The 27,848-nt window shown below is 57.6% G+C and overlaps 3 protein-coding genes across 3 annotated transcripts; all 3 read left to right on the forward strand.

The window, feature by feature from the left end:
* Nucleotides 1-6,682: 6,682 nt before the first annotated feature.
* On the forward strand, nt 6,683-10,924 carry LOC132242413 (protein S100-P-like). The gene is made up of 3 exons (XM_059711262.1): nt 6,683-6,698; nt 8,528-8,706; nt 10,772-10,924. Exons 1-3 carry the CDS (start codon nt 6,683-6,685, stop codon nt 10,922-10,924), a joined length of 348 nt encoding a protein of 115 aa, XP_059567245.1.
* A 1,791-nt stretch (nt 10,925-12,715) lies between these two features.
* On the forward strand, nt 12,716-15,847 carry LOC132242555 (protein S100-P-like). Its single transcript, XM_059711325.1, has 3 exons — nt 12,716-12,744; nt 13,105-13,474; nt 15,695-15,847. The coding sequence occupies exons 1-3, from the start codon at nt 12,716-12,718 to the stop codon at nt 15,845-15,847; spliced, it is 552 nt and encodes a 183-aa protein (XP_059567308.1).
* Nucleotides 15,848-19,079: 3,232 nt separating this feature from the next.
* Nucleotides 19,080-21,802, forward strand: LOC132242599 (protein S100-P-like). The gene is made up of 2 exons (XM_059711466.1): nt 19,080-19,433; nt 21,650-21,802. Exons 1-2 carry the CDS (start codon nt 19,080-19,082, stop codon nt 21,800-21,802), a joined length of 507 nt encoding a protein of 168 aa, XP_059567449.1.
* The last annotated feature ends 6,046 nt before the right edge of the window (nt 21,803-27,848 follow it).

Below are 27,848 nucleotides of genomic sequence, written 5' to 3' on the forward strand. Positions count from 1 at the left end.
GGGGGAAGGGGCCATGAGATGACACGGCAGGAGCTGGGGGAGCTGAGGTGAGCTGCCCGCTGATGACCCAGGGGGTTGAAGACAAGCCGACCACCAGCCCCTCACTGGCCCAACGTCCCCCCTCAGACGGCGTCTCCCCCAGGCCACCTGACACCTCAGGGACAGGGCCAAACAACAGGCCGTCACCCATTCCTCACTCAGCAGCCACACCCGCCCCCGGGGTCGGGACACCCACGGGAAATGCACTGCAATACGGGCACTAGTGGCCTGGCCCAGCCCGGGCGGGGGAGGGTCTGGCCCAGGGCCGCAGGATGCTGCAACAACACATTTCATCAGAGTGATGCCCAACGGGGAGGGCAGGGTGTGCAGAGTGGTCCAGCCCTGCCTGTCCCACCCTCCGCGTCAGTATGGAGCCGGGTCCTTTTATAAAAGGCACCACGGGCCTCAGTGAGCCATTCCCCAACCACCGCAGCCGCCAGGAGAAACCCGTGGCTCTGGGACCCATGGCTGAGGCACCCGAGGCTGAGGCACCCGTGGCTGAGGCACCCGTGGCTGAGGCTCCCTTGGCTGAGACATCCATGGCTGAGACACCCGTGGCTGAGGCACCCGTGGCTGAGGAATCCATGGCTGAGGCACCCGTGGCTGAGGCACCCATGGCTGAGGCACCCACGGCTGAGGCACCCATGGCTGAAGCACTGCACCCGAGGCTGATGCACCCATGGCTGAGGAACCCATGGCTGAGGCACCCGGAGCTGAGGCACCCATGGCTGAGGCACCCATGGCTGAGGAACCCGTGGCTGAGGCACCCATATCTGAGGCACCCATGGTTGAGGAACCGCACCCATGGCTTAGGCACCGGACCCATGGCTGAGGAACCTGTGGCTGAGGCACTATACCCGTCCCTGAGGCACCTGTGGCTGAGGATGCGCACCCGTGGCTTATGCATTCCACCCGTGGCTGAGGCACTCTTGGCTGAGGCACCCGTGGCTGAGGCACTCTTGGCTGAGGCACCCGTGGCTGAGGCACCCATGGCTGAGGCACCCGTGGCTGAGGCACCTGTGGCTGAGGCACTCTTGGCTGAGGCACCTGTGGCTGAGGCACCCGTGGCTGAGGCACCCGTGGCTGAGGCACCCATGGCTGAGGCACCCGTGGCTGAGGCACCTGTGGCTGAGGCACTCTTGGCTGAGGCACCTGTGGCTGAGGCACCCGTGGCTGAGGCACCCGTGGCTGAGGCACCCATGGCTGGGGCACTGTGGCTGAGGAACCTGTGGCTGAGGCACCCGTGGGTAACCTGAAGGGATGGGAGGGGGGAGTGGGGAGGGGGCGCCTGGCTGCCAGGAAGCTCTTGGCAGCAGTGGTTTCTCTGGGGTGAGTGAGCTGATGGCCGTTGACTAATAAAACGCTTGTGAACTGATTCTGGTCTCTGAGAAACGAATTATTTCCTTAAAGCAGCGGTTCGCAACCTGTGGGTCACGACCCCTTTGGTGGTCGAACGACCCTTTCACAGGGGTCACCTAAGCCCATCCTGCATATCAGATATTTACATGACGATTCATCACAGTAGCAACATGACAGTGATGAAGTAGCAACGAAAATAATTTTATGTTGGGTCACAACATGAGGAGCTGTAGTTAAAGGCACCAGAAGGTTGAGAACCACTGCTAAAGCCTCATACCCCCCCACCACACACACCACAGAACTCCACTTGGTCACTACATGCGCATCCCTGCCCCTCTCGTGGTCCCTGGAGGACAGTGGGACATGTATCCGTTCATTCAGCCAGGCAGGCATGTAGCCACTCCTCGGACCCTGGCCTGCACCTTCCATCTCTCCAGGCGTGATTCCTCAGGTCACACCTCTTCACGGGCGCAGTGCCACTGTTTTCTTCTTTAGCCACGAAGACCGTCGACCACAGCGCCAGCCTGAGAGAGGAAGGAGCAGTGAGGACCGGGATCCCAGCAGGGAAGGCCCGGCCGCAGGACCAGAGCCTCCAGGGAGCAGCCCGTGACTCACGGAGGCCAGCAGGTCAGCGCCGACCTGGTTCAGGCAGCGGAGGGAGTCTCTTCTATCTGAGTCAGTGTCACCAGAGCAGGAAGGGGCGTGCGTCGCCGAGGGACCCTGAGCGTGGCGGTGGACACACTGGCCGGAGGCTGCGGCTGGTTCCCGCGGGGCGGCTGGCCCGTCTTTGGGACAAGGGAGGGTTGCACGACATTAGGAGCAGCTGGGGAAATGGCCGTGGCCGTGGCCGGGGCGCCGAGAATGTGCGCCAGAGTGGACATCGCTCTTCCTCTGTCCTGCGCCTTCACAGGTGAGTCACCGTCCTGTGGGTGACGAAGTCCCAGAAGCTGCGGCACCAGAGCCCTCGCTCCCGGCCTCGCAGCTGGGGTGCAGGCTCCTGACCGGGGACCCTACAACCCGCCCTCACTTCCCCCAGTTGATGCGGAGAGGGGTGGGGGGGGCGGGACAGCGCTCCAGGGTTGCAGCAGGTGGGAGGAGAAGTTCCAGCTCCGGGTCCTGCCCTGGCTCTGCAGGTCTCAGAGTCTTAAGGGAGAGAAGTCCCTCTGAGCCATCACCTGGGGGGCGGGGGTTGTGCCTTGCACCTGGGAACCCAGACCTGGAGCCCGAAAATGGCACACACGCTGCCCTCCGGACCTGGCTTCTGTCCTGACAGGCCCCCGCCTCCACGCAGCCCCCCAACCCCACCCCCCGCCATGGCCCTGGGTACAGCTGCTCAGAGATCCCTTCTCCCGCGTCTGCAGCTCCCACGGCTGGGCTGCCCTGGAATGTCTCTCGTCATCCTGGCTCCACCAGGGCCTCCAACTGAGCAGATTCCTGCCCCACAGACCAGCCTCCTCGGTCCTCTGTGAGCCTGTCTCTGTGCCGGGCACTGACCGGATGCATAACGCCCAGGCCTCGTGGTGACGTCCACAGCCACCGCTCAGTTCACAGCTTGGGGGTGCGGGGGACCTGCATCCAGGTCCTCCTGAAGCCAGAGCCATGTCCAACCAGCCGTTTTTGTTTGCTGTTATTTTGATTGCTGAAGCTCTTTTTTTAAAAATAAACCTTTATTGTTGAAAGTATTACATATGTCCCCCTTTGCCCTCCATGGATCCCCTCCAGCCCACCCCACCCCCCGCCCCACGCTTTCACCACCCTGAGGTCTGTGTCCATGGGTTATGCAGATGCATACAACACACAGCATTTCCTAAAATATGTTTTCATTGATTTCAGAGAGGAAGGGAGAGGGAGAGAGAGATAGAAACATCAATGATGAGAGAGAATCATTGATGGGCTGCCTCCTGCACACTCCCCACAGGGGATGGAGCCCACAGCCAAGGTACATGCCCTTGACCAGAATCGAACCAGGGATCCTTCAGTCCAGAGGCCGATGCTCTATCCACTGATCCAAACCAGCTAGGGCAGTGGTCGGCAAACTCATTAGTCAACAGAGCCAATATCAACAGTACAACAATAGAAATTTCTTTTGAGAGCCAAATTTTTTAAACTTAAACTATACAGGCAGGTACATTGTTATTAAATTAATTAGGGTACTCCTAAGCTGGCCTTTGCTAAAAATGTCCTCAATCTGATTGAGGTACGTTCGCTGAGGTTGACAACCCCTTCCAACTCTCCCATCCACACTCGTCTTGTATACTTGTTTCGTCTATCTCCTTTCATTCATCCTCTCTATATGTCCAAACCATCTCAACATACCTTTCTCAATCCTCCACACTACATCTTCTTGCACTCCACAACGTTCCCTAAAATTAACTTAATAAACTTTACTTAAAGTTTTCAGTCAACTTGTCACTGTAAGTTCGCGCTCCCATGTGGCATTTTGTGGTAGAGCCACACTCAAGGGGCCAAAGAGCCACAGGTGGCTCGCGAGCCACGGTTTGCCCACCACTGAGCTAGGGCAACAACCAGCATTGTTTAATGATTGCATGGAGTTCAGTGGAAGGAGGGTACCATCACTTGACCATTATGAAGATATAGTGTGGTGGGCAGTTACGTAGACAAGAGCAGAACAAGGACCAGGTGCAGAAGGTCACCAGAGTGGCTACTAACCAGCAAAACTGGAAAACAAGGACCTCACCCCAGGGTGACCTTTCCTCCCCTAGTGTCAGGGCCAGCCTGACAGGTTGAACCAGGCTGAGGTAGGGAGGTGGGAATGGAGAAAAGAAAGAAAGACAGGAGAGCGGGATCAGGAGGACTACAGATCAATCGAGGAACTGCAGCAAGTTTATTAACCACGCAATGCCTTTTATACACAAGACACTGAATAGGAGGTCTGTCAAGAGGAATGTATTCTTTGTTCCTCTTAATCTCTAAGGGAGAGACAGAGCAGAAGGACAAATTCTCAGTACAGCAAATCTCAGTAAATAGTTACCGACTTCTTGGTAAGCCACGAAAGGCTGTTCTCATTCTACAAAGGTTGCTCTCATTCTACTGATAACCACCATCCAAACAAGTCTGGGTAAACTGTGTGGGTAAGGGTCCCAGCCTTGCTAGCCCCTTTGGGTGCAAGGACCCTGCCAGCTTACACCTGGTCTCCAACAGATCCCCCTTCCTTGTTTTTTAGGCGAAGTTCATGTAGTCCTATTTGCAGGGACCGGATGCTGGATCCGATGGTTCGGAAGCAGACTGGAAGGAAACAGAGAGTAATGAGAGCAAGGATAACCACAATTAATAGAGACCAAATAAAAGACTGTAATCCATGAAAGGACATGAGGCTTTGAATTTCATTAAAAATACTCTGTGCTACTTCGCTAGGAGGCAACAGAGCAGAACCTGCATCTTTAATAGCTTGAATCTCTCCATGTAATCTACTGATATCTAAAGTAAAGTTAGTCTGATCCCAAACTCCTAACAGGGGGTTGCGAACTCGATCCCACTGCCACGTAGTACCATTATATACCTTGGGGGTGACACAAACCCAATCAAACTCAGCATGACACCGAAGGGTAGAACATACTTTCAAGCTGTGCAGTTGATCTCCTCTAAGGAGCACAGCTTCTTCTAGTGCATTGAGCCTTTGTTCTATTTTCTTATCTATGAGCTCTTGAGCTCCTGACGCATCCGAAACGTTCTTCGCCAAGCCATCCACAAAATGAGCTGTGTGTATTTCTTGGGTTAAAGCTATGGCTGCAGTAGTGGCAGTAGCAATGAGGGAGACTCAAGCCACGAGGCCAGCAATAAGCACTCCGATGAACCTCTTAGGGCGGCTGAGCAAATCATTCAGTTCCCTTAATACCTGGGAGCCCGTCTCCCTGTACCAAGGTCCGGTAATATTAACTGGGAGCATGTCCAAGGAAGGCTGACATAATACAACCACCTCATAACCAAAGGTGTATCTGTTGCAATGAGTACAAGAACTTGCATACAAGTTGCCCTTAAGTACAATATCTACAGTTCCAATAAGGAGACGGTAGGGAGGAGGCACACAGGCAGTAAGACCTGTGATCACTGTAAGGTATCATGATGCAGAGAAATGCTCCCTACAGCGGCCGTAAGCTTAAATATTTCGAACTGTACTCCTCCCCGCTTGCGGGTGTTTTGCTCTCGGTCAGGGCACTCCGCCTTAAATCAAACACTTTTTTTTCCTCGCAGACTTCCACACTTACATGAACAAACAATTACACCTAAGTAGACATACAAACATCAAATAAACATCCCCACTTACACCTTTCAGTGAACAAGTACTTTTACAGTCTTGGGATCTTGAGCAGATAACAGGAACACTGCCCAAGTCCCCTGATGGGGGCCTGACAGGAACAGACGTGGGGGCCTTTGGCTCGGGGTATACAGTCTCCGTTCTTCCTCCCTGGGCACTGCTAAGGACAGGATCATTGGGGAGGTCTCTTCACCCAGGCAAGGCTGTGCCGAGCCACCTGGGGCAAAAGTGGTTTCTGCTTCCATTTTGGCTAAAAGGTCTCTGTCCATTAGAGGGACCAGGCCAACTGGCAAATACAGGAATTCATGAACCACCAGGTGGCCGCCTAACTGACATCGGCGGGGGCGGCAGAACAGTCTGCAGCTGTGGTCCCGGTAGCTCCAATAATGGTGACTTCCTGTCCTGAGAGGGGAGCTACCTTCTGAGTAACTACCGAGTGCTCTGCCCCTGTATCAACCATAAAGTTCACAGTCTGGCCCCTGATTTTCATTTCGACCATCGGCTCATGGGGGCCCAGTTGGAAAGAGCCCAGTCTGTCCCAGTCAGAGTCAGCTGTTGCCAGTCCGAGGAGGTCTGCCTCAGGCGGCTCTGGCCGATAGCGGCTGGGTGGTTTGGATGGCCTTGCCGGCTTCTTCTGGCCTGCTCCTGCCCTGCCTGCCTCTTCACTGCTGCTACTAAACCTTTCTCTGTCCCTTCTTACACACGCAGAACCGGACCCAAGGCGGCAAGGTTCGAGCAATTTTAAAATTCCTTCACAGACATTCTAAGACAGTTGAGTTTGAGGAGGAGCTATTATTCATGTTGCAGGGAGGGACCCGGTTGCCTCCTCCTTAAAAAATACCTGAATAAAAGAATTAATCCAAATAAGGCTTATTTTCTGACTTCATTTGTCCCTGGGTGTGGACGGCAAATGACACCAATCAGATTGACATAAACGATTTGATTTAACTTTTGTTTAGGGAGGCAAATGCACATCATTTACTCCCAAGTGTCCCTCGTTTAGGGAAGATGGGATTTCTGCTCAGTTTCCCTATTCTACTTGTCCCAGCTTACTGGCCTATCATCCATTCAACTTTCTTTCAACATTTCTCTTTTCCTTCTCATCACATACACAACCTTCACAAATTTCACACTTTCAAATTAGCCTTCAAACCTTCTTTCTATGTCCTTCAAAAATGCATAACCATGCCTCAGACCTTCCATTAAGTATTTCTCTTTATCTTCCTCCCATCACACCAAAGCCATACTTTCCAGTTAGTTAGAACTCTTAGCCTTAATTTGTAGGGGACATGTAAATAGTTAACATTCCTCAGATTAGCAATACATTCATATTTTTTTAAGAGACACAAACAGAAATTTCACTAGCTAAACAATTTTAATCAACAAAGACATATATTTAAACAATAAAGATAGATTACATTCCCCATTCACCACCGAAACTCAGGAGTTGTTCAGAAGGTTTTTTTCAAAGGAAACAGAACAAAATAGAAACAAACAAAAATACTTTTACACTGGCCCCCGCCACATTTACACCACAAAATACCAACAAATCAGTTTCCTAGATCAGAAATCCATTCACACAATCCCCCAAAGTTAAAGAGGAAGGAAAGAACCACCCAATGTCCTCCAAGAGGATTTCGGCGAAATCACAAAATCGACAGACTGAACACATTGGACTCATAGATACATTGGACTCACAAACAAGAACCAAAACCACTCACAAACAAATCTAAATCCAAAACCGAAAAGGCTCACAAAAATCCAAAAGAAACCCAAGGCCAGAAGTACCCTCTGACGTCTCAGGAGACCAAGAAAGGAGAAGTTAGGCCACGTCCAGCCCTTCTCACAATCCACCACCAGTGACCGGTCCCAAAGCTCCAGAACTTACCTCTAGAGGATTTCCCAGGTGACTCAGATGAAAAAAAAATTTTTTTTCTTTTTTTTAGGGACAGGTGAAGTTCCCCTGCCCGTTCGCTGGATCAGAAGGGTGTTCTCCTGGGCCCTGGAACTTCTCAGGTTTCGCACCCCCTAGACACCCCTCGGTCTCCACGAACGGCTCAGGGAAAGTTTTACCTCCCTTTGCATCTGAAACAGCACCCTTAAGGGGCTGCATCTCACTGGAGCCTCCAAATGTTGTAATGTGCCCCGCGAATCACAGAAGGACGCCTCAAGAAGACGAATTAAAGAGTCACATTTATTGCAGTCCGGGACTATGAGGGGCCATTCCCCAAATCTCACAGTAGTAAGATGGTGGCAAAACCAGACTTATATAGACAAAGATCACAAAGGTATTGATTACATCTCAAGGTATGGAATGAGGAACCTTGTTTGCAAAAAAGCAGAGTTCAGAAGCAGAATTAAGCATGTTAATTATAGCTTTGGGTGGGGGGGGGGGTCACTGAATTGACAGACACACCTTATCTAGAGCCCTCGTGCCTTGAGACCCCTGAGTTGCCAAGAATTCATTACCTAGAGCCATCGAGGCAATTTAGAGTAATTGCACTGTCCTGGTCTTGGGAGCACTGAGTCAACTCGAACGCCTGATCTGTGGCTACTAAAACAATTTAGGATAATTGTGCGGTCCTGTTTCCCAGGTACAGAAGAATGTGCTTTCTAAAACCAGTCTGCCCACTACAAATGGGATTTCACATTACAATCAATAATTGAATGGGATGATTTATATAATTCAGAAAATCAAAATAACCTGTCCATTGTAAAACAAAGCAAACAGGTACCATACTACACCGGTAATTATAAAAATTAATATTCTGTCTTCTGTGTATCATTTGCGCGTCAGCCCTCCCTCCAAGTCTTTGAACCCACGACAGCCACGCTGGCCGTGGACTCTCGCAGCTGAGGCACCCGAGGCTGAGGCACCCGAGGCTGAGGCACCCGTAGCTAACCTGAAAGCCGCCATTGTCATGATCATCCACGTGTTTGCCCGCTACGCAGGGACACACAGCAGTGGGCGGAGCCTCAGCAAGGAGGAGCTGAGGGTGCTGCTGGAGAAGGAGCTCCCGGGCTTCCTGGAGGTGAGGCAGGGCGGGCAGGGGCTCCCCTGGGGCAGGAGGCTCCCCTGGGGCAGGAGGCTCCCCTGGGGCAGGAGGCTCCCCTGGGGCAGGGGCTCCCCTGGGGCAGTGGTCCCCCCTGGGGCAGGGGCTCCCCTGGGGCAGGGGCTCCCCTGGGGCAGTGGTCCCCCCTGGGGCAGGAGGCTCCCCTGGGGCAGGAGGCTCCCCTGGGGCAGGGCCGGCTGGCTGGGGGCAGGGGACAGGGGCTGTGGAGGAAGGAGGAAGGAGGGCATGGAAGGCAGAAGGGGCAGAAACTGTCCAGACGCATGGAGGTGGAGGGACGACCTCCAGGGCCAGGGACTCGCAGCTCCTCGGCGGAAGGGGCGCGGCCTGGGCGGTCTTGACCGAGTTGGGGCGCCCATGCTCTGTGACCAGGATGCTCCCTCCGCAGGGCCCACGGCAGAGGGTGGGATGGGGGTGGGGGCGCAGGGACCGAATCCACGGCCATCCATCCGAACTGTCCCTCTGCAAGCTGCCGCCCACCAGCGTCCCGGCCCACCCTCTGCTCGCTCGGCTTCCCCGTTCCCAGGCCCCGGTGCCTGGTGTTCGTGGGACCGACAGGAATACAAACAGGAGGTTCCATCCGGGCCCTGCCTGCCCACAGCCACTGGCCTGGAGCCTCACAGGAGGGCTCCCAGGGGCACTGCCCGCTCTCCTCCCCTCCTCCCCTCCCTTTTCTCCCTTTCCCCCTCCCCTCACCCTTCTACTCTCCCCCACCCCTTCCCCTCTGCCTCCCCCAACCCCGCCTACCTGCTCTCTGAGACCTGCGCCCACTCTGATTCTTTGTGGTTGTCAATCCTCACCTGAGGATACTTTTTCCCAGTGCTTTTAGAGAGAGTGGGTGGGGGTGGCGAGACAGAGAATCATCAAAGTGAGAGACACTCAGCCACTGGTTGCCTCCTGCAGGCGTCCCACCCAAGGCCAGCTCGAACCTGCAACTGAGGTACATCCCTTGACTGGAGTCCACCCTGGGACTAGGAATCTACCACTCCACCCGCTGAGCCACACCAGCACGATTTGATTGCATAGAATTTGCGGGTTCAGGGCCGGGTCGCCTGCGCCCCCTGCTGCTGCTTTTGGGATCTGCACTGTGGTGGTGCTGGCACTGCCCCAGCAGGCTGGCAGACACCCTCACCCCCCTCTGAAAGAAAGCCAGGGGTGGGGTGAGGGGCTCTGTCCAGGCCGGGGCGGAACCCCAGGTCCCTTCTCCCGGGGCCTCAGGCTGGCTTTCTTCACCTGTAACGGGTGCCACACCTTCCCCGCCGTGGACTGAGGACTGGGGTCTAGGTGGGGGCCAGCGTGGTGGCCGTGCTGGATGGTGTGCAGTAGGTACGAGGTGGGGTTTTCATAGGCAGCACCCACAGAGCTCGCGGTGCAGGAACAGAGCAGCGAGTGGTGCGGTTCACGGTCAAGTGCATTACACAATCCTAAGGCAGTGGTCGGCAAACTGCGGCTCGCCAGCCACATGAGGCTCTTTGGCCCCTTGAGTGTGGCCACGAAGTTTCAATCGCACTGTACGTGCTCGCCCGCACGTGGTATTTTGTGGAAGGGCCACACTCAAGGGTCCGCCGTTTGCCGACCACTGTCCTAAGGCCACTCCTCGCCCAGCCGCGTGGCTCCATGGTGGAGCGTCAACCTATGAACCAAGAGGTCACAGATCCATTCCTGGTCAGGGCAACGGCCGGGGTGCAGGCTCGATCCCCAATGTGGGGTGTGCAGGAGGCAGCGATCCATGATTCTCTCTCATCATTGATGTTTCCATCCCCGTCTCCCCTCCCTTCCTCTCAGAAATCAATAAAAATATATTTCAGAAAAAACAAAGACAATCCTCAAAGGCGTTGGGCACCCCCCTCCCCCCCCCCGCCCCCCCCCCCCCCGCCAGAGCCCAGTCCGCCCTGCCAGGTGCGGTGTCTGCACGCCCAGCGGGCCTGGCACAGCGTGGTCTCCTTCCCTCCGCCCAGCGCGGTGCTTGGCCGAGGCCCAGGCCCCTGTGGGCACCCCCTCGCTGACCTGCCCCTCTCTCCTCCAGAGCGGGGAGGACAAGGACGATGCCATGGAGAAGGTGTTCAGGAGCCTGGACACCAACGAGGACGCCACAGTGAGCTTCCAGGAGTTCCTCCTGCTGGTGGCGGGGCTCCTGGCGGCCTGTCACAAGCACTTCCAGGAGGAGGGAGCCAGCTGATGCCCCGCGGCCCAGCTCCTGGCCAGGGCATGGGGAGGGGGGGGAGGGAGGGGGCGCCTGGCTGCCAGGAAGCTCTTGGCAGCAGTGGTTACTCTGAGGTGAGTGAGCTGATGGCCTTTAACTAATAAAACACTTGTGAATTGATCCTGGTCTCAGAGAAACGGATTATTTCCTTAAACAAGCGGTTCTCAACCTGCGGGTCACAACCCCTTTGGCGGTTGAACGACCCTTTCACAGGGGTCGCCTAAGACCATCCTGCATATCAGATATTTACATTAGGATTCATCACAGTAGCAACATGACAGTGATGAAGTAGCAACGAAAATAACTTTATGGCTGGGTCACCACATGAGGAACTGTAGTTAAAGGGCCAGAAGGCTGAGAACCACTGGTCTAGACTCTTGGTTGTCACTCTGGAGGAGGCATTGGAACCACCTGGAAGGTTGGCAGCTCCATCTCCCAGCCTCCCTTGCGGCTGGGCCCTGCCCCGGGGTGTCTCATGCAGAGCGTGCTGATGCTGCTGGCCCCCACCACACTGAGGACACCGGCCTCGCCCTTTGTCTCCTCGCCGCCCCTTGTGCACCACCCGCTCCGGAAGCCTTCCTGCTCTCCCTGGCGGGGTTCGCTGCTCCTCACGGCTCCCACCGGACTCTAGCATGACCCTCCCATGTCACTGTTTGCTTGGTTCTCAATGTCCAGACACTGACCCTTAGAGCACCTGGAAAGAGATGGCCGATGGGAAACGTGGAAAGAAGAGGAGGAGAGGAATGGAAATAGTGCTGAGCCCAGCCGGTGTGGCTCAGTGGTTGAGCATCGACCATGAACCAGGAGGTCAAACAGTTCCATTCCCAGTCAGGCACATGCCCTGTGCAGGAGGCAGCCGATCAATGATTCTCTCTCATCATTGATGTTTCTATCTCTCTCTGCCTCTGTTTCCACTCTGAAATAAATAAAAAATATATATTATCAACGAAATATATACATATATATAGTCAATAAAATATATATATGAAACAGTGCTGAGTCCTGCGGGCCTGACACTCCATGCTCCGCCCCAGTTCGTCACTGCGGCTGGTCCTGAGGCAGCCAAGGCGTCACTTGTCAGGTTTTGCTGCTTTTCTACGCCTGGAGCGGAAAAGCCACTGCGGCCCAGATGTCCTCTTGGGGAGGAAGGCCAGGGGTCTGCACCGCGTGACCAGCGCCATGCGGGGAGGAGAGCCTGTCCTGGGGGCACGTCCTTGTTCTCCCAGTTCTGCCCGCTGCTAGGCACCCAGCACCCACCCACCCATGTGCCTCACCTATTGTCCTTGCTCTGCTCCGGCCTGTCTGCCTGCCCCCGCCCTCCCAGCATCCTCCGCACCTCTCAGTGCTCTCTCCACCTCCGAGGGGAACGCTGATCACCACCATTTCCTCCAACATGATCCCAGGTTCCAGAACGTGTCCCAGAGCACGGCGACAGGAGCAGGGATCGCGGTGACGCCAGTGTGAGCTTCCCCCGGGCTCAGGGCCTGCAGTCAGGCAGCTCGTGGTGTGACCGAGCGTGGCCTCGGTGCATCAGCTGACCCGTGTCCCCAGGGATGGCCTCGGTGCATCGGCTGACCCGTGTCCCCAGGGATGGCCTCGGTGCATCGGCTGACCCGTGTCCCCAGGGATGTCCTCCCAGAGCCTCCTGCAGGACTTTGGATGTCGGTCATCGCAGATGGAGTGGGGTAAGGGCGGGCGTGCCGGAGTGGTCAGCCCACACCCAGCGTGCCTGGCCTCCTGAGTCACGCAGGGGGAAGAGGCCACGAGATGACGCGGCAGGAGCTGGGGGAGCTGAGGTGAGCTGCCCGCTGATGACCCAGGGGGCTGAAGGCAAGCCAACCACCAGCCCCTCACTGGCCCAACGTCCCCCCTCAGACGGCGTCTCCCCCAGGCCCGCCTGACACCTCAGGGACAGGGCCAAACGCCAGGCCGTCACCCATTCCTCACTCAGCAGCCACACCCGCCCCCGGGGTCGGGACACCCATAGGAAATGCACTGCAATACGGGCACTAGTGGCCTGGCCCAGCCCGGGCGGGCGAGGGTCTGGCCCAGGGCCGCAGGATGCTGCAACAACACATTTCATCAGAGTGATGCCCAACGGGGAGGGCAGGGTGTGCAGAGTGGTCCAGCCCTGCCTGTCCCACCCTCCGCGTCAGTATGGAGCCGGGTCCTTTTATAAAAGGCACCACGGGCCTCAGTGAGCCATTCCCCAACCACCACAGCCGCCAGGAGGAACCCATCACTCAGGCACCCATGGCTTACGGACCTGTGGCTGAGGCACCCGTGGATGAGGCACCCGTGGCTGAGGCACCTGTGGCTTACGGACCTGTGGCTGAGGCACCCGTGGCTGAGGCACCCGTGGCTGAGGCACCCGTGGCTGAGGCACCCGTAGCTAACCTGAAAGCCGCCATTGTCATGATCATCCACGTGTTTGCCCGCTACGCAGGGACACACAGCAGCGGGCGGAGCCTGAGCAAGGAGGAGCTGAGGGTGCTGCTGGAGAAGGAGCTCCCGGGCTTCCTGGAGGTGAGGCAGGGCGGGCAGGAGGCTCCCCTGGGGCAGGAGGCTCCCCTGGGGCAGGAGGCTCCCCTGGGGCAGGAGGCTCCCCTGGGGCAGGGGCTCCCCTGGGGCAGTGGTCCCCCCTGGGGCAGGAGGCTCCCCTGGGGCAGGGGCTCCCCTGGGGCAGGGCCGGCTGGCTGGGGGCAGGGGACAGGGGCTGTGGAGGAAGGAGGAAGGAGGGCATGGAAGGCAGAAGGGGCAGAAACTGTCCAGACGCATGGAGGTGGAGGGACGACCTCCAGGGCCAGGGACTCGCAGCTCCTCGGCGGAAGGGGCGCGGCCTGGGCGGTCTTGACCGAGTTGGGGCGCCCATGCTCTGTGACCAGGATGCTCCCTCCGCAGGGCCCACGGCAGATGGTGGGATGGGGGTGGGGGCGCAGGGACCGAATCCACGGCCATCCATCCGAACTGTCCCTCTGCAAGCTGCCGCCCACCAGCGTCCCGGCCCACCCTCTGCTCGCTCGACTTCCCCGTTCCCAGGCCCCGGTGCCTGGTGTTCGTGGGACCGACAGGAATACAAACAGGAGGTTCCATCCGGGCCCTGCCTGCCCACAGCCACTGGCCTGGAGCCTCACAGGGGGGCTCCCAGGGGCACTGCCCGCTCTCCTCCCCTCCTCCCCTCCCTTTTCTCCCTTTCCCCCTCCCCTCACCCTTCTACTCTCCCCCACCCCTTCCCCTCTGCCTCCCCCAACCCTGCCTACCTGCTCTCTGAGACCTGCGCCCACTCTGATTCTTTGTGGTTGTCAATCCTCACCTGAGGATACATTTTCCCAGTGCTTTTAGAGAGAGTGGGTGGGGGTGGCGAGACAGAGAATCATCAATGTGAGAGAAACTCGCGACTGGTTGCCTCCTGCAGGCGTCCCAACCAAGGCCAGCTCGAACCTGCAACTGAGGTACATCCCTTGACTGGAGTCCACCCTGGGACTAGGAATCCACCGCTCCACCCGCTGAGCCACACCAGCACGATTTGATTGCATAGAATTTGCGGGTTCAGGGCCGGGTCGCCTGCGCCCCTGCTGCTGCTTTTGGGATCTGCACTGTGGTGGTGCTGGCACTGCCCCAGCAGGCTGGCAGACACCCTCACCCCCCTCTGAAAGAAAGCCAGGGGTGGGGTGAGGGGCTCTGTCCAGGCCGGGGCGGAACCCCAGGTCCCTTCTCCCGGGGCCTCAGGCTGGCTTTCTTCACCTGTAACGGGTGCCACACCTTCCCCGCCGTGGACTGAGGACTGGGGTCTAGGTGGGGGCCAGCGTGGTGGCCGTGCTGGATGGTGTGCAGTAGGTACGAGGTGGGGTTTTCATAGGCAGCACCCACAGAGCTCGCGGTGCAGGAACAGAGCAGCGAGTGGTGCGGTTCACGGTCAAGTGCATTACACAATCCTAAGGCAGTGGTCGGCAAACTGCGGCTCGCCAGCCACATGAGGCTCTTTGTCCCCTTGAGTGTGGCCACGAAGTTTCAATCGCACTGTACGTGCTCGCCCGCACGTGGTATTTTGTGGAAGGGCCACACTCAAGGGTCCGCCGTTTGCCGACCACTGTCCTAAGGCCACTCCTCGCCCGGCCGCGTGGCTCCGTGCTTGAGCGCCAACCTATGAACCAAGAGGTCACAGATCTGCTGAAACCGGTTTGGCTCAGTGGATAGAGCTTCGGCCTGCGGACTGAAAGGTCCCAGGTTCGATTCCGGTCAAGGGCATGTACCTGGGTGGCGGGCACATCTCCAATGGGAAATGTGCAGGAGGCAGTTGATCGATGTTTCTCTCTCATCGATGTTTCTAACTTTCTATCTCTCTCCCTGTGAAAAATCAATAAAATATATTAAAAAAAAAAAAGTCACAGATCCATTCCTGTCAGGGCACCTGCCCAGGGTGCAGGCTCGATTCCCAGTGTGGGGTGTGCAGGAGGCAGCAATCCATGATTCTCTATCTTCAGTGATGTTTCTATCGCCCTCTCCCCTCCCTTCCTCTCTGAAATCAATAAAAATATATTTCAGAAAAAACAAAGACAATCCTCAAATGCGTTGGGCACCCCCCCCGCCCCCGCCAGAGCCCAGTCCGCCCTGCCAGGTGCGGGGTCTGCACGCCCAGCGGGCCTGGCACAGCGTGGTCTCCTTCCCTCTGCCCAGCGCGGTGCTTGGCCGAGGCCCAGGCCCCTGTGGGCACCCCCTCGCTGACCTGCCCCCTCTCTCCTCCAGAGCGGGGAGGACAAGGACGACGCCATGGAGAAGGTGTTCAGGAGCCTGGACACCAACGAGGACGCCACAGTGAGCTTCCAGGAGTTCCTCCTGCTGGTGGCGGGGCTCCTGGCAGCCTGTCACAAGCACTTCCAGGAGGAGGGAGCCACCTGATGCCCCGCGGCCCAGCTCCTGGCCACAGCATGGGGAGGCGGGGGGGGGGGGGGGGGGGGGGGGGCGGGCCGGGCCAGTGAGCGGGGAGGGAGGGGGCGCCTGGCTGCCAGGAAGCTCTTGGCAGCAGTGGTTACTCTGAGGTGAGTGAGCTGATGGCCTTTAACTAATAAAACACTTGTGAATTGATCCTGGTCTCAGAGAAACAGATTATTTTCTTAAAGAAGCGGTTCTCAACCTATGGGCCGCGACCCCTTTGGTGATTGAACGACCCTTTCACAGGGGACGCCTAAGACCATCCTGCATATCAGATATTTACATTAGGATTCATCACAGTAGCAACATGACAGTGATGAAGTAGCAACGAAAATAACTTTATGGTTGGGTCACAACATCAGGAACTATAGTTAAAGGGCCAGAAGGCTGAGAACCACTGCTCTAGACTCTTGGTTGTCACTCTGGAGGAGACATTGGAACCACCTGGAAGGTTGGCAGCTCTATCTCCCAGCCTCCCTTGCGGCTGGGCCCTGCCCCGGGGTGTCTCATGCAGAGCGTGCTGATGCTGCTGGCCCCCACCACACTGAGGACACCGGCCTCGCCCTTTGTCTCATCGCCGCTCCTTGTGCACCACCCGCTCCGGAAGCCTTCCTGCTCTCCCTGGCGGGGTTCGCTGCTCCTCAAGGCTCCCACCGGACTCTAGCATGACCCTCCCATGTCACTGTTTGCTTGGTTCTCAATGTCCAGACACAGCTGACCCTTAGAGCACCTGGAAAGAGATGGCCGCTGGGAAACATGGAAGGAAGAGGAGGAGAGGAATGGAAATAGTGCTGAGCCCGGCCGGTGTGGCTCAGTGGTTGAGCATCGACCATGAACCAGGAGGTCAAACAGTTCCATTCCCAGTCAGGCACATGCCCTGTGCTGGAGGCAGTTGATCAATGATTCTCTCTCATCATTGATGTTTCTATCTCTCTCTGCCTTTCCTTTCCACTCTGAAATCAATAAAAAATATATATTATCAACTATATATATATATATATACACACACACACACTGGAGGCCTGGTGCACAAAAATTTGTGCACTTTTGGGGCGGTCCTTCAGCCCAGCCTGTGCCCTCTCGCAGTCTGGGACCCCTCGGGGGATGACTACTTGCTGGCTTAGGCCTGCTCCCCGGGGGATTGGGCCTAAGATGGCAATCAGACATCCCTCTGGCAGCCTGGCAGCCCTCAGGGGATGTCCATTTGCCAGCGGGGAGCAGGCCTAAGCTGCAATTGGACATCCTTAGCGCTGCTGAGGAGGCTGGAGAGGCTCCCACCACCACCACTGTACTGGCAGCCATCAGCCTGGCTTGTGGCTGAGCAGAGCTCCTCCCATGTGAGAGCGCCCTGACCACCAGAGGGCAGCTTCTGCATTGAGCAGATGCCCCCTGATGGTCAGTGTGTGTCATGGTGACCAGTCATTCCCACTCGTTCTGCTGTTAGGGTCAGTTTGCATATTACCCTTTTACTATATAGGATAGAGGCCTGGTGCACGGGTGGGGACCGGCTGGTTTGCCCTGAAGGGTGTCCTGGATCAGGGTGGGGGTCCCACTTGGGTGCCTGGCCAGCCTGGATGATGGGATGATGGCTGTTTGCAGCTGCTCACACCCCCTTCAGGGTGGGGGTCCCCACTGGGGTGCCTGTCCAGTATGGGTGAGGGGCTGAGGGCCGTTTTCAAGCCGGTGGGTGACTGAAGCTCCCAACCTCTTCTTTCTTTCTTTTTCTCTTTTTTATCCTGGGATTTATTTACCTTCTATGGATGTCACAGAGCTGAGAAGCGGGTTTAGCTCTAAGGCCCAGCTCCAGCTCTGAGACCTCAGCTGGCTGAAGACAGGGATCTGGAGTTTGTTTGGCTTCTATAATTGAAACTTTGTTGCGTTTGGACCTGTTGCTTTCAGAGCTCAGAGCCGGGCCGTGGCAGGCGGGGAACCTTGGCTTCCTCCATCACTGGCGCAAGCAAGCCTCATGTTTGCTTCAGCTGCGTGGCTGCCGCCCGCCATCTTGGTGGGCATTTACTTTGCATATCACCCTGATTAGCCAATGGGAAGCGTGTCAGAGCTACAGTTAATTACCCTATTTGTCTTTTATTAGATTAGATATATGAAACAGTGCTGAGTCCTGCGGGCCTGACACTCCATGCTCCGTCCCAGTTCGTCAATGCGGCTGGTCCTGAGGCAGCCAAGGCGTCACTTGTCAGGTTTTGCTGCTTTTCTGCGCCTGGAGCGGAAAAGCCACTGCGGCCCAGATGTCCTCTTAGGGAGGAAGGCCAGGGGTCTGCACGCGTGACCAGCGCCCTGCGGGGAGGAGAGCCTGTCCTGGGGGCACGTCCTTGTTCTCCCAGTTCTGCCCGCTGCTAGGCACCCAGCACCCACACACCCGTGTGCCTCACCTATTGTCCTTGCTCTGCTCCGGCCTGTCTGCCTGCCCCCGCCCTCCCAGCATCCTCCGCACCTCTCAGTGCTCTTGCCACCTCCGAGGGGAACGCTGATCACCACCATTTCCTCCAACATGATCCCAGGTTCCAGAACGTGTCCCAGAGCACGGCGACAGGAGCAGGGATCGCGGTGACGCCAGTGTGAGCTTCCCCCGGGCTCAGGGCCTGCAGTCAGGCAGCTCGTGGTGTGACCGAGCGTGGCCTCGGTGCATCAGCTGACCCGTGTCCCCAGGGATGTCCTCCCAGAGCCTCCGGCGGGACTTTGGATGTCGGTCATCGCAGATGGAGTGGGGTAAGGGCGGGCGTGCCGGAGTGGTCAGCCCACACCCAGCGTGCCTGGCGTCCTGAGTCACGCAGGGGGAAGGGGCCATGAGATGACATGGCAGGAGCTGGGGGAGCTGAGGTGAGCTGCCTGCTGATGACCCAGGGGGCTGAAGGCAAGCCGACCACCAGCCCCTCACTGGCCCAACGTCCCCCCTCAGATGGCGTCTCCCCCAGGCCCGCCTGACACCTCAGGGACAGGGCCAAACGCCAGGCCGTCACCCATTCCTCACTCAGCAGCCACACCTGCCCCCGGGGTCGGGACACCCATAGGAAATGCACTGCAATACGGGCACTAGTGGCCTGGCCCAGCCCGGGCGGGGGAGGGTCTGGCCCAGGGCCGCAGGATGCTGCAACAACACATTTCATCAGAGTGATGCCCAACGGGGAGGGCAGGGTGTGCAGAGTGGTCCAGCCCTGCCTGTCCCACCCTCCGCGTCAGTATGGAGCCGGGTCCTTTTATAAAAGGCACCACGGGCCTCAGTGAGCCATTCCCCAGCCACCGCAGCCGCCAGGAGGAACCCATCACTCAGGCACCCATGGCTTACGGACCTGTGGCTGAGGCACCCGTGGATGAGGCACCCGTGGCTGAGGCACCTGTGGCTTACGGACCTGTGGCTGAGGCACCCGTGGCTGAGGCACCCGTGGCTGAGGCACCCGTAGCTAACCTGAAGGCCGCCATTGTCATGATCATCCACGTGTTTGCCCGCTACGCAGGGACACACAGCAGCGGGCGGAGCCTCAGCAAGGAGGAGCTGAGGGTGCTGCTGGAGAAGGAGCTCCCGGGCTTCCTGGAGGTGAGGCAGGGCGGGCAGGGGCTCCCCTGGGGCAGGAGGCTCCCCTGGGGCAGTGGTCCCCCCTGGGGCAGGGGCTCCCCTGGGGCAGGAGGCTCCCCTGGGGCAGTGGTCCCCCCTGGGGCAGGGGCTCCCCTGGGGCAGGAGGCTCCCCTGGGGCAGGGCCGGCTGGCTGGGGGCAGGGGACAGGGGCTGTGGAGGAAGGAGGAAGGAGGGCATGGAGGGCAGAAGGGGCAGAAACTGTCCAGACGCATGGAGGTGGAGGGACGACCTCCAGGGCCAGGGACTCGCAGCTCCTCGGCGGACGGGGCGCGGCCTGGGCGGTCTTGACCGAGTTGGGGCGCCCATGCTCTGTGACCAGGATGCTCCCTCCGCAGGGCCCACGGCAGAGGGTGGGATGGGGGTGGGGGCGCAGGGACCGAATCCACGGCCATCCATCCACTGTGCCTCTGCAAGCTGCCCCGCACCAGCGTCCCGGCCCACCCTCTGCTCGCTCGGCTTCCCGGTTCCCAGGCCCCGGTGCCTGGTGTTCGTGGGACCGACAGGAATACAAACAGGAGGTTCCATCCGGGCCCTGCCTGCCCACAGCCACTGGCCTGGAGCCTCACAGGGGGGCTCCCAGGGGCACTGCCCGCTCTCCTCCCCTCCTCCCCTCCCTTTCTCCCTTTCCCCCTCCCCTCACCCTTCTACTCTCCCCCACCCCTTCCCCTCTGCCTCCCCCAACCCCGCCTACCTGCTCTCTGAGACCTGCGCCCACTCTGATTCTTTGTGGTTGTCAATCCTCACCTGAGGATACTTTTTCCCAGTGCTTTTAGAGAGAGTGGGTGGGGGTGGCGAGACAGAGAATCATCAATGTGAGAGAAACTCGCGACTGGTTGCCTCCTGCAGGCGTCCCAACCAAGGCCAGCTCGAACCTGCAACTGAGGTACATCCCTTGACTGGAGTCCACCCTGGGACTAGGAATCCACCGCTCCACCCGCTGAGCCACACCAGCACGATTTGATTGCATAGAATTTGCGGGTTCAGGGCCGGGTCGCCTGCGCCCCTGCTGCTGCTTTTGGGATCTGCACTGTGGTGGTGCTGGCACTGCCCCAGCAGGCTGGCAGACACCCTCACCCCCCTCTGAAAGAAAGCCAGGGGTGGGGTGAGGGGCTCTGTCCAGGCCGGGGCGGAACCCCAGGTCCCTTCTCCCGGGGCCTCAGGCTGGCTTTCTTCACCTGTAACGGGTGCCACACCTTCCCCGCCGTGGACTGAGGACTGGGGTCTAGGTGGGGGCCAGCGTGGTGGCCGTGCTGGATGGTGTGCAGTAGGTACGAGGTGGGGTTTTCATAGGCAGCACCCACAGAGCTCGCGGTGCAGGAACAGAGCAGCGAGTGGTGCGGTTCACGGTCAAGTGCATTACACAATCCTAAGGCAGTGGTCGGCAAACTGCGGCTCGCCAGCCACATGAGGCTCTTTGTCCCCTTGAGTGTGGCCACGAAGTTTCAATCGCACTGTACGTGCTCGCCCGCACGTGGTATTTTGTGGAAGGGCCACACTCAAGGGGCTGCCGTTTGCCGACCACTGTCCTAAGGCCACTCCTCGCCCGGCCGCGTGGCTCCGTGCTTGAGCGCCAACCTATGAACCAAGAGGTCACAGATCTGCTGAAACCGGTTTGGCTCAGTGGATAGAGCTTCGGCCTGCGGACTGAAAGGTCCCAGGTTCGATTCCGGTCAAGGGCATGTACCTGGGTGGCGGGCACATCTCCAATGGGAAATGTGCAGGAGGCAGTTGATCGATGTTTCTCTCTCATCGATGTTTCTAACTTTCTATCTCTCTCCCTGTGAAAAATCAATAAAATATATTAAAAAAAAAAAAGTCACAGATCCATTCCTGTCAGGGCACCTGCCCAGGGTGCAGGCTCGATTCCCAGTGTGGGGTGTGCAGGAGGCAGCAATCCATGATTCTCTATCTTCAGTGATGTTTCTATCGCCCTCTCCCCTCCCTTCCTCTCTGAAATCAATAAAAATATATTTCAGAAAAAACAAAGACAATCCTCAAATGCGTTGGGCACCCCCCCCGCCCCCGCCAGAGCCCAGTCCGCCCTGCCAGGTGCGGGGTCTGCACGCCCAGCGGGCCTGGCACAGCGTGGTCTCCTTCCCTCTGCCCAGCGCGGTGCTTGGCCGAGGCCCAGGCCCCTGTGGGCACCCCCTCGCTGACCTGCCCCCTCTCTCCTCCAGAGCGGGGAGGACAAGGACGACGCCATGGAGAAGGTGTTCAGGAGCCTGGACACCAACGAGGACGCCACAGTGAGCTTCCAGGAGTTCCTCCTGCTGGTGGCGGGGCTCCTGGCAGCCTGTCACAAGCACTTCCAGGAGGAGGGAGCCACCTGATGCCCCGCGGCCCAGCTCCTGGCCACAGCATGGGGAGGCGGGGGGGGGGGGGGGGGGGGGGGGCGGGCCGGGCCAGTGAGCGGGGAGGGAGGGGGCGCCTGGCTGCCAGGAAGCTCTTGGCAGCAGTGGTTACTCTGAGGTGAGTGAGCTGATGGCCTTTAACTAATAAAACACTTGTGAATTGATCCTGGTCTCAGAGAAACAGATTATTTTCTTAAAGAAGCGGTTCTCAACCTATGGGCCGCGACCCCTTTGGTGATTGAACGACCCTTTCACAGGGGCCGCCTAAGACCATCCTGCATATCAGATATTTACATTAGGATTCATCACAGTAGCAACATGACAGTGATGAAGTAGCAACGAAAATAACTTTATGGTTGGGTCACAACATCAGGAACTATAGTTAAAGGGCCAGAAGGCTGAGAACCACTGCTCTAGACTCTTGGTTGTCACTCTGGAGGAGACATTGGAACCACCTGGAAGGTTGGCAGCTCTATCTCCCAGCCTCCCTTGCGGCTGGGCCCTGCCCCGGGGTGTCTCATGCAGAGCGTGCTGATGCTGCTGGCCCCCACCACACTGAGGACACCGGCCTCGCCCTTTGTCTCATCGCCGCTCCTTGTGCACCACCCGCTCCGGAAGCCTTCCTGCTCTCCCTGGCGGGGTTCGCTGCTCCTCACGGCTCCCACCGGACTCTAGCATGACCCTCCCATGTCACTGTTTGCTTGGTTCTCAATGTCCAGACACAGCTGACCCTTAGAGCACCTGGAAAGAGATGGCCGCTGGGAAACATGGAAGGAAGAGGAGGAGAGGAATGGAAATAGTGCTGAGCCCGGCCGGTGTGGCTCAGTGGTTGAGCATCGACCATGAACCAGGAGGTCAAACAGTTCCATTCCCAGTCAGGCACATGCCCTGTGCTGGAGGCAGTTGATCAATGATTCTCTCTCATCATTGATGTTTCTATCTCTCTCTGCCTTTCCTTTCCACTCTGAAATCAATAAAAAATATATATTATCAACTATATATATATATATATACACACACACACACTGGAGGCCTGGTGCACAAAAATTTGTGCACTTTTGGGGCGGTCCTTCAGCCCAGCCTGTGCCCTCTCGCAGTCTGGGACCCCTCGGGGGATGACTACTTGCTGGCTTAGGCCTGCTCCCCGGGGGATTGGGCCTAAGATGGCAATCAGACATCCCTCTGGCAGCCTGGCAGCCCTCAGGGGATGTCCATTTGCCAGCGGGGAGCAGGCCTAAGCTGCAGTCGGACATCCTTAGCGCTGCTGAGGAGGCTGGAGAGGCTCCCACCACCACCACTGTACTGGCAGCCATCAGCCTGGCTTGTGGCTGAGCAGAGCTCCTCCCATGTGAGAGCGCCCTGACCACCAGAGGGCAGCTTCTGCATTGAGCAGATGCCCCCTGATGGTCAGTGTGTGTCATGGTGACCAGTCATTCCCACTCGTTCTGCTGTTAGGGTCAGTTTGCATATTACCCTTTTACTATATAGGATAGAGGCCTGGTGCACGGGTGGGGACTGGCTGGTTTGCCCTGAAGGGTGTCCTGGATCAGGGTGGGGGTCCCACTTGGGTGCCTGGCCAGCCTGGATGATGGGATGATGGCTGTTTGCAGCTGCTCACACCCCCTTCAGGGTGGGGGTCCCCACTGGGGTGCCTGTCCAGTATGGGTGAGGGGCTGAGGGCCGTTTTCAAGCCGGTGGGTGACTGAAGCTCCCAACCTCTTCTTTCTTTCTTTTTCTCTTTTTTATCCTGGGATTTATTTACCTTCTATGGATGTCACAGAGCTGAGAAGCGGGTTTAGCTCTAAGGCCCAGCTCCAGCTCTGAGACCTCAGCTGGCTGAAGACAGGGATCTGGAGTTTGTTTGGCTTCTATAATTGAAACTTTGTTGCGTTTGGACCTGTTGCTTTCAGAGCTCAGAGCCGGGCCGTGGCAGGCGGGGAATCTTGGCTTCCTCCATCACTGGCGCAAGCAAGCCTCCTGTTTGCTTCAGCTGCCTGGCTGCCGCCCGCCATCTTGGTGGGCATTTACTTTGCATATCGCCCTGATTAGCCAATGGGAAGCGTGTCAGAGCTACAGTTAATTACCCTATTTGTCTTTTATTAGATTAGATATATGAAACAGTGCTCAGTCCTGTGGGCCTGACACTCCATGCTCCGCCCCAGTTCGTCACTGCGGCTGGTCCTTCGTCACTGCGGCTGGTCCTGAGGCAGCCAAGGCGTCACTTGTCAGGTTTTGCTGCTTTTCTGCGCCTGGAGCGGAAAAGCCACTGCGGCCCAGATGTCCTCTTAGGGAGGAAGGCCAGGGATCTGCACCACGTGACCAGCGCCCTGCGGGGAGGAGAGCCTGTCCTGGGGGCACGTCCTTGTTCTCCCAGTTCTGCCCGCTGCTAGGCACCCAGCACCCACACACCCGTGTGCCTCACCTATTGTCCTTGCTCTGCTCCGGCCTGTCTGCCTGCCCCCGCCCTCCCAGCATCCTCCGCACCTCTCAGTGCTCTCTCCACCTCCGAGGGGAACGCTGATCACCACCATTTCCTCCAACATGATCCCAGGTTCCAGAACGTGTCCCAGAGCACGGCGACAGGAGCAGGGATCGCGGTGACGCCAGTGTGAGCTTCCCCCGGGCTCAGGGCCTGCAGTCAGGCAGCTCGTGGTGTGACCGAGCGTGGCCTCGGTGCATCAGCTGACCCGTGTTCCCAGGGATGGCCTCGGTGCATTGGCTGACCCGTGTCCCCTGGGATGTCCTCCCAGAGCCTCCGGCGGGGCCTTGTTTGGACGGCGGTCATCGCAGATGGAGTGGGGTAAGGGCGGGCGTGCTGGAGTGGTCAGCCCGCACCCAGCGTGCCTGGCGTCCTGAGTCACGCAGGGGGAAGGGGCCATGAGATGACGCGGCAGGAGCTGGGGGAGCTGAGGTGAGCTGCCCGCTGATGACCCAGAGGGTTGAAGGCAAGCCGACCACCAGCCCCTCACTGGGCCCAACGTCCCCCCTCAGACGGCGTCTCCCCCAGGCCACCTGACACCTCAGGGACAGGGCCAAACGCCAGGCCGTCACCCATTCCTCACTCAGCAGCCACACCCACCCCCAGGGTGGGGGACACCCACGGGACATGCACTGCAATACGGGCACTAGTGGCCTGGCCCAGCCCGGGCGGGCGAGGGTCTGGCCCAGGGCCGCAGGATGCTGCAACAACACATTTCATCAGAGTGATGCCCAACGGGGAGGGCAGGGTGTGCAGAGTGGTCCAGCCCTGCCTGTCCCACCCTCCGCGTCAGTATGGAGCCGGGTCCTTTTATAAAAGGCACCACGGGCCTCAGTGAGCCATTCCCCAACCACCACAGCCGCCAGGAGGAACCCATCACTCAGGCACCCATGGCTGAGGCACCCGAGGGTGAGGCACCTGAGGCTGAGGCACCCGTGGCTGAGGATGCGCACCCGTGGCTGAGGCACCCGTGGCTGAGGCACCCTAGGCTGAGGCACCCGAGGGTGAGGTACCCGAGGCTGAGGCACCCGTGGCTGAGGCACCTGAGGCTGAGGCATCTGAGGCTGAGGTTCCCGAGGCTGAGGCACCCATGGCTGAGGCACCCGAGGCTGAGGCACCCGTGGATGAGGCACCTGTGGCTGAGGCACCCATGGCTGAGGAACCCGTGGCTGAGGCACCCATGGCTGAGGCCCCCATGGATAACCTGAAGGGACGGGGGGTGGGAGTGGGGAGGGTGGGGAGGGGGGAGTGGGGAGGGGGGGCCTGGCTGCCAGGAAGCACTTGGCAGCAGTGGTTTCTCTGGGGTGAGCGAGCTGATGGCCGTTGACTAATAAAACGCTTGTGAACTGATCCTGGTCTCAGAGAAACAGATTATTTCCTTAAAGCAGCGGTTCTCAACCTGTGGGCCGCGACCCCCTTGGTGGGGTCGCCTAAGACCATCCTGCGTATCAGATATTTACATTATGATTCATAACAGTAGCAACATGACAGTGATGAGGTAGCAACGAAAATAATTTTATGTTGGGTCACAACATGAGGAACTGTATTTAAAGGCACCAGAAGGTTGAGAACCACTGCTAAAGCCTCAACACCGCCCCCCCCCCCCCCCCCCGACACACACACACACCACAGAACTCCACTTGGTCACTACATGCGCATCCCTGCCCCTCTCGTGGTCCCTGGAGGACAGTGGGACATGTATCCGTTCATTCAGCCAGGCAGGCATGTAGCCACTCCTCGGACCCTGGCCTGCACCTTCCATCACTCCAGGCGTGATTCCTCAGGTCACACCTCTTCACGGGCGCAGTGCCACTGTTTTCTTCTTTAGCCACGAAGACCGTAGACCACAGCGCCAGCCTGAGAGAGGAAGGAGCAGTGAGGACCGGGATCCCAGCAGGGAAGGCCCGGCCGCAGGACCAGAGCCTCCAGGGAGCAGCCCGTGACTCACGGAGGCCAGCAGGTCAGCGCCGACCTGGTTCAGGCAGCGGAGGGAGTCTCTTCTATCTGAGTCAGTGTCACCAGAGCTACAGTGGTCCGGGGCTGTAGGCGGGGTGGGAACGTTTTCTTAACCAGGCTAACGGGGTATAGGTGTGTGTGTGTGTGTGTGTGTGTGTGTGTGTGTGTGTGTGTGTGTGTGTTATTATAGAAATAACCCTTGGTTTCTTGAAGAATGTACGTTAGATCCTGAAAGTTGCCAAAAAGTTAGTCAGAACCTGAAAAATGGTCAGCAGCAGGATACAACTTACTTCAAAAAAACCTGTTTTTCCATGGGGAACGCGATCTTGCGTTTGCTAGAGCCTTTCAGAGAGGCTGGGGAGGAGCCTCCTCGCCTGGTCCCCTCCGCGCTCCTGGAGAGGAGCGGGGAGAAAAGTTGGAGGAATGGCCTTCACGGCCCCCTCCACCTCCACCTCCACGTCCTAATCCTGAAATGATTAATTCGCCGTTAATGGAATCACCTGTGCAGAAAGCCATCGGAGAAGGACTGAAGGACATGCCGGTGGAAGAAAGGCTTGCATTTCCTATCATGCAGATAGCTGACCCACAGCTCCCAAATCACATAACAAGACACCATGAAAAAATTGACTTTAAAATGATAAAGGCCTTACGTGAAAGTGTAGTTCACAATGGTCTCCTTTTACAGGAGAAACGGCCACCCCCAGCCCTGTCATCAATAGGGGAGATCTGCCCTGCAAAGCCCACAGTGGACTCTCTGATTCGGGCCACTCCAGGGAGCGCAGGCCTAGATCTTAACAGGACTATAGCGGTCACCTTGACCTCTAAGATGGCTCGGCAAGCTGTTCCTACAGGAATCTGGGGAACTGTGCCACCAGGAACTTTAGGATTAATTTTAGGGAGGAGTGGAAACACTCTGAAAGGATTAACTGTTTTGCCTGGGGTCACAGATTCAGACTATGAGGGAGAGATTACAGTTATATTAGAATGTAATCACATTATGCAAATTACTCCAGGACAAAGGATTGCTCAGATACTACTTTTACCTTATGTTCAGCAAGGCGAGGCTATAAACAGGAAAAGAGGGGCGCAAGGGTTTGGAAGCTCAGACATCTATTGGATACAGGAAATTAGCAAAACCCGTCCTATGATTAATTTGAGAATAGAAGGAAAAATGTTGAAGGGCCTAGTAGATACTGGGGCAGATGTCAGCGTTATCAGCAAAGAATTCTGGCCTCCGAGTTGGTCCGTGGCAGAAGCTATGGACTCCATTAGAGGGGTGGGAGTTCCTGACAACACACAACGTAGTGCTGCAGTCTTAAGGTGGCAAGATGAGGAAGGACAGACAGGATGGTTCCAGCCCTACATTGTCTCTGGAATTGCAGTTAATTTGTGGGGCCGGGGTGTCTTAGAAGGTTTACAAGCTTGTATTATTACCGGCAAAGGACAGCAGTTTATAGCTCAGATGGGATATCAGCCAGGTCAAGGCGCAGAAAACCCAGGAAGACCAGGATTAGGATATCAACCTTTTTAGGAGTGGTCACTGCTCAGTCCCTCGCCCCCATGCTGATCCTATACAATGGAAAGACGAAA

This window comes from Myotis daubentonii, chromosome 1 (assembly GCF_963259705.1).
Source record: "Myotis daubentonii chromosome 1, mMyoDau2.1, whole genome shotgun sequence".
NCBI classification, from domain to species: domain Eukaryota; kingdom Metazoa; phylum Chordata; class Mammalia; order Chiroptera; family Vespertilionidae; genus Myotis; species Myotis daubentonii.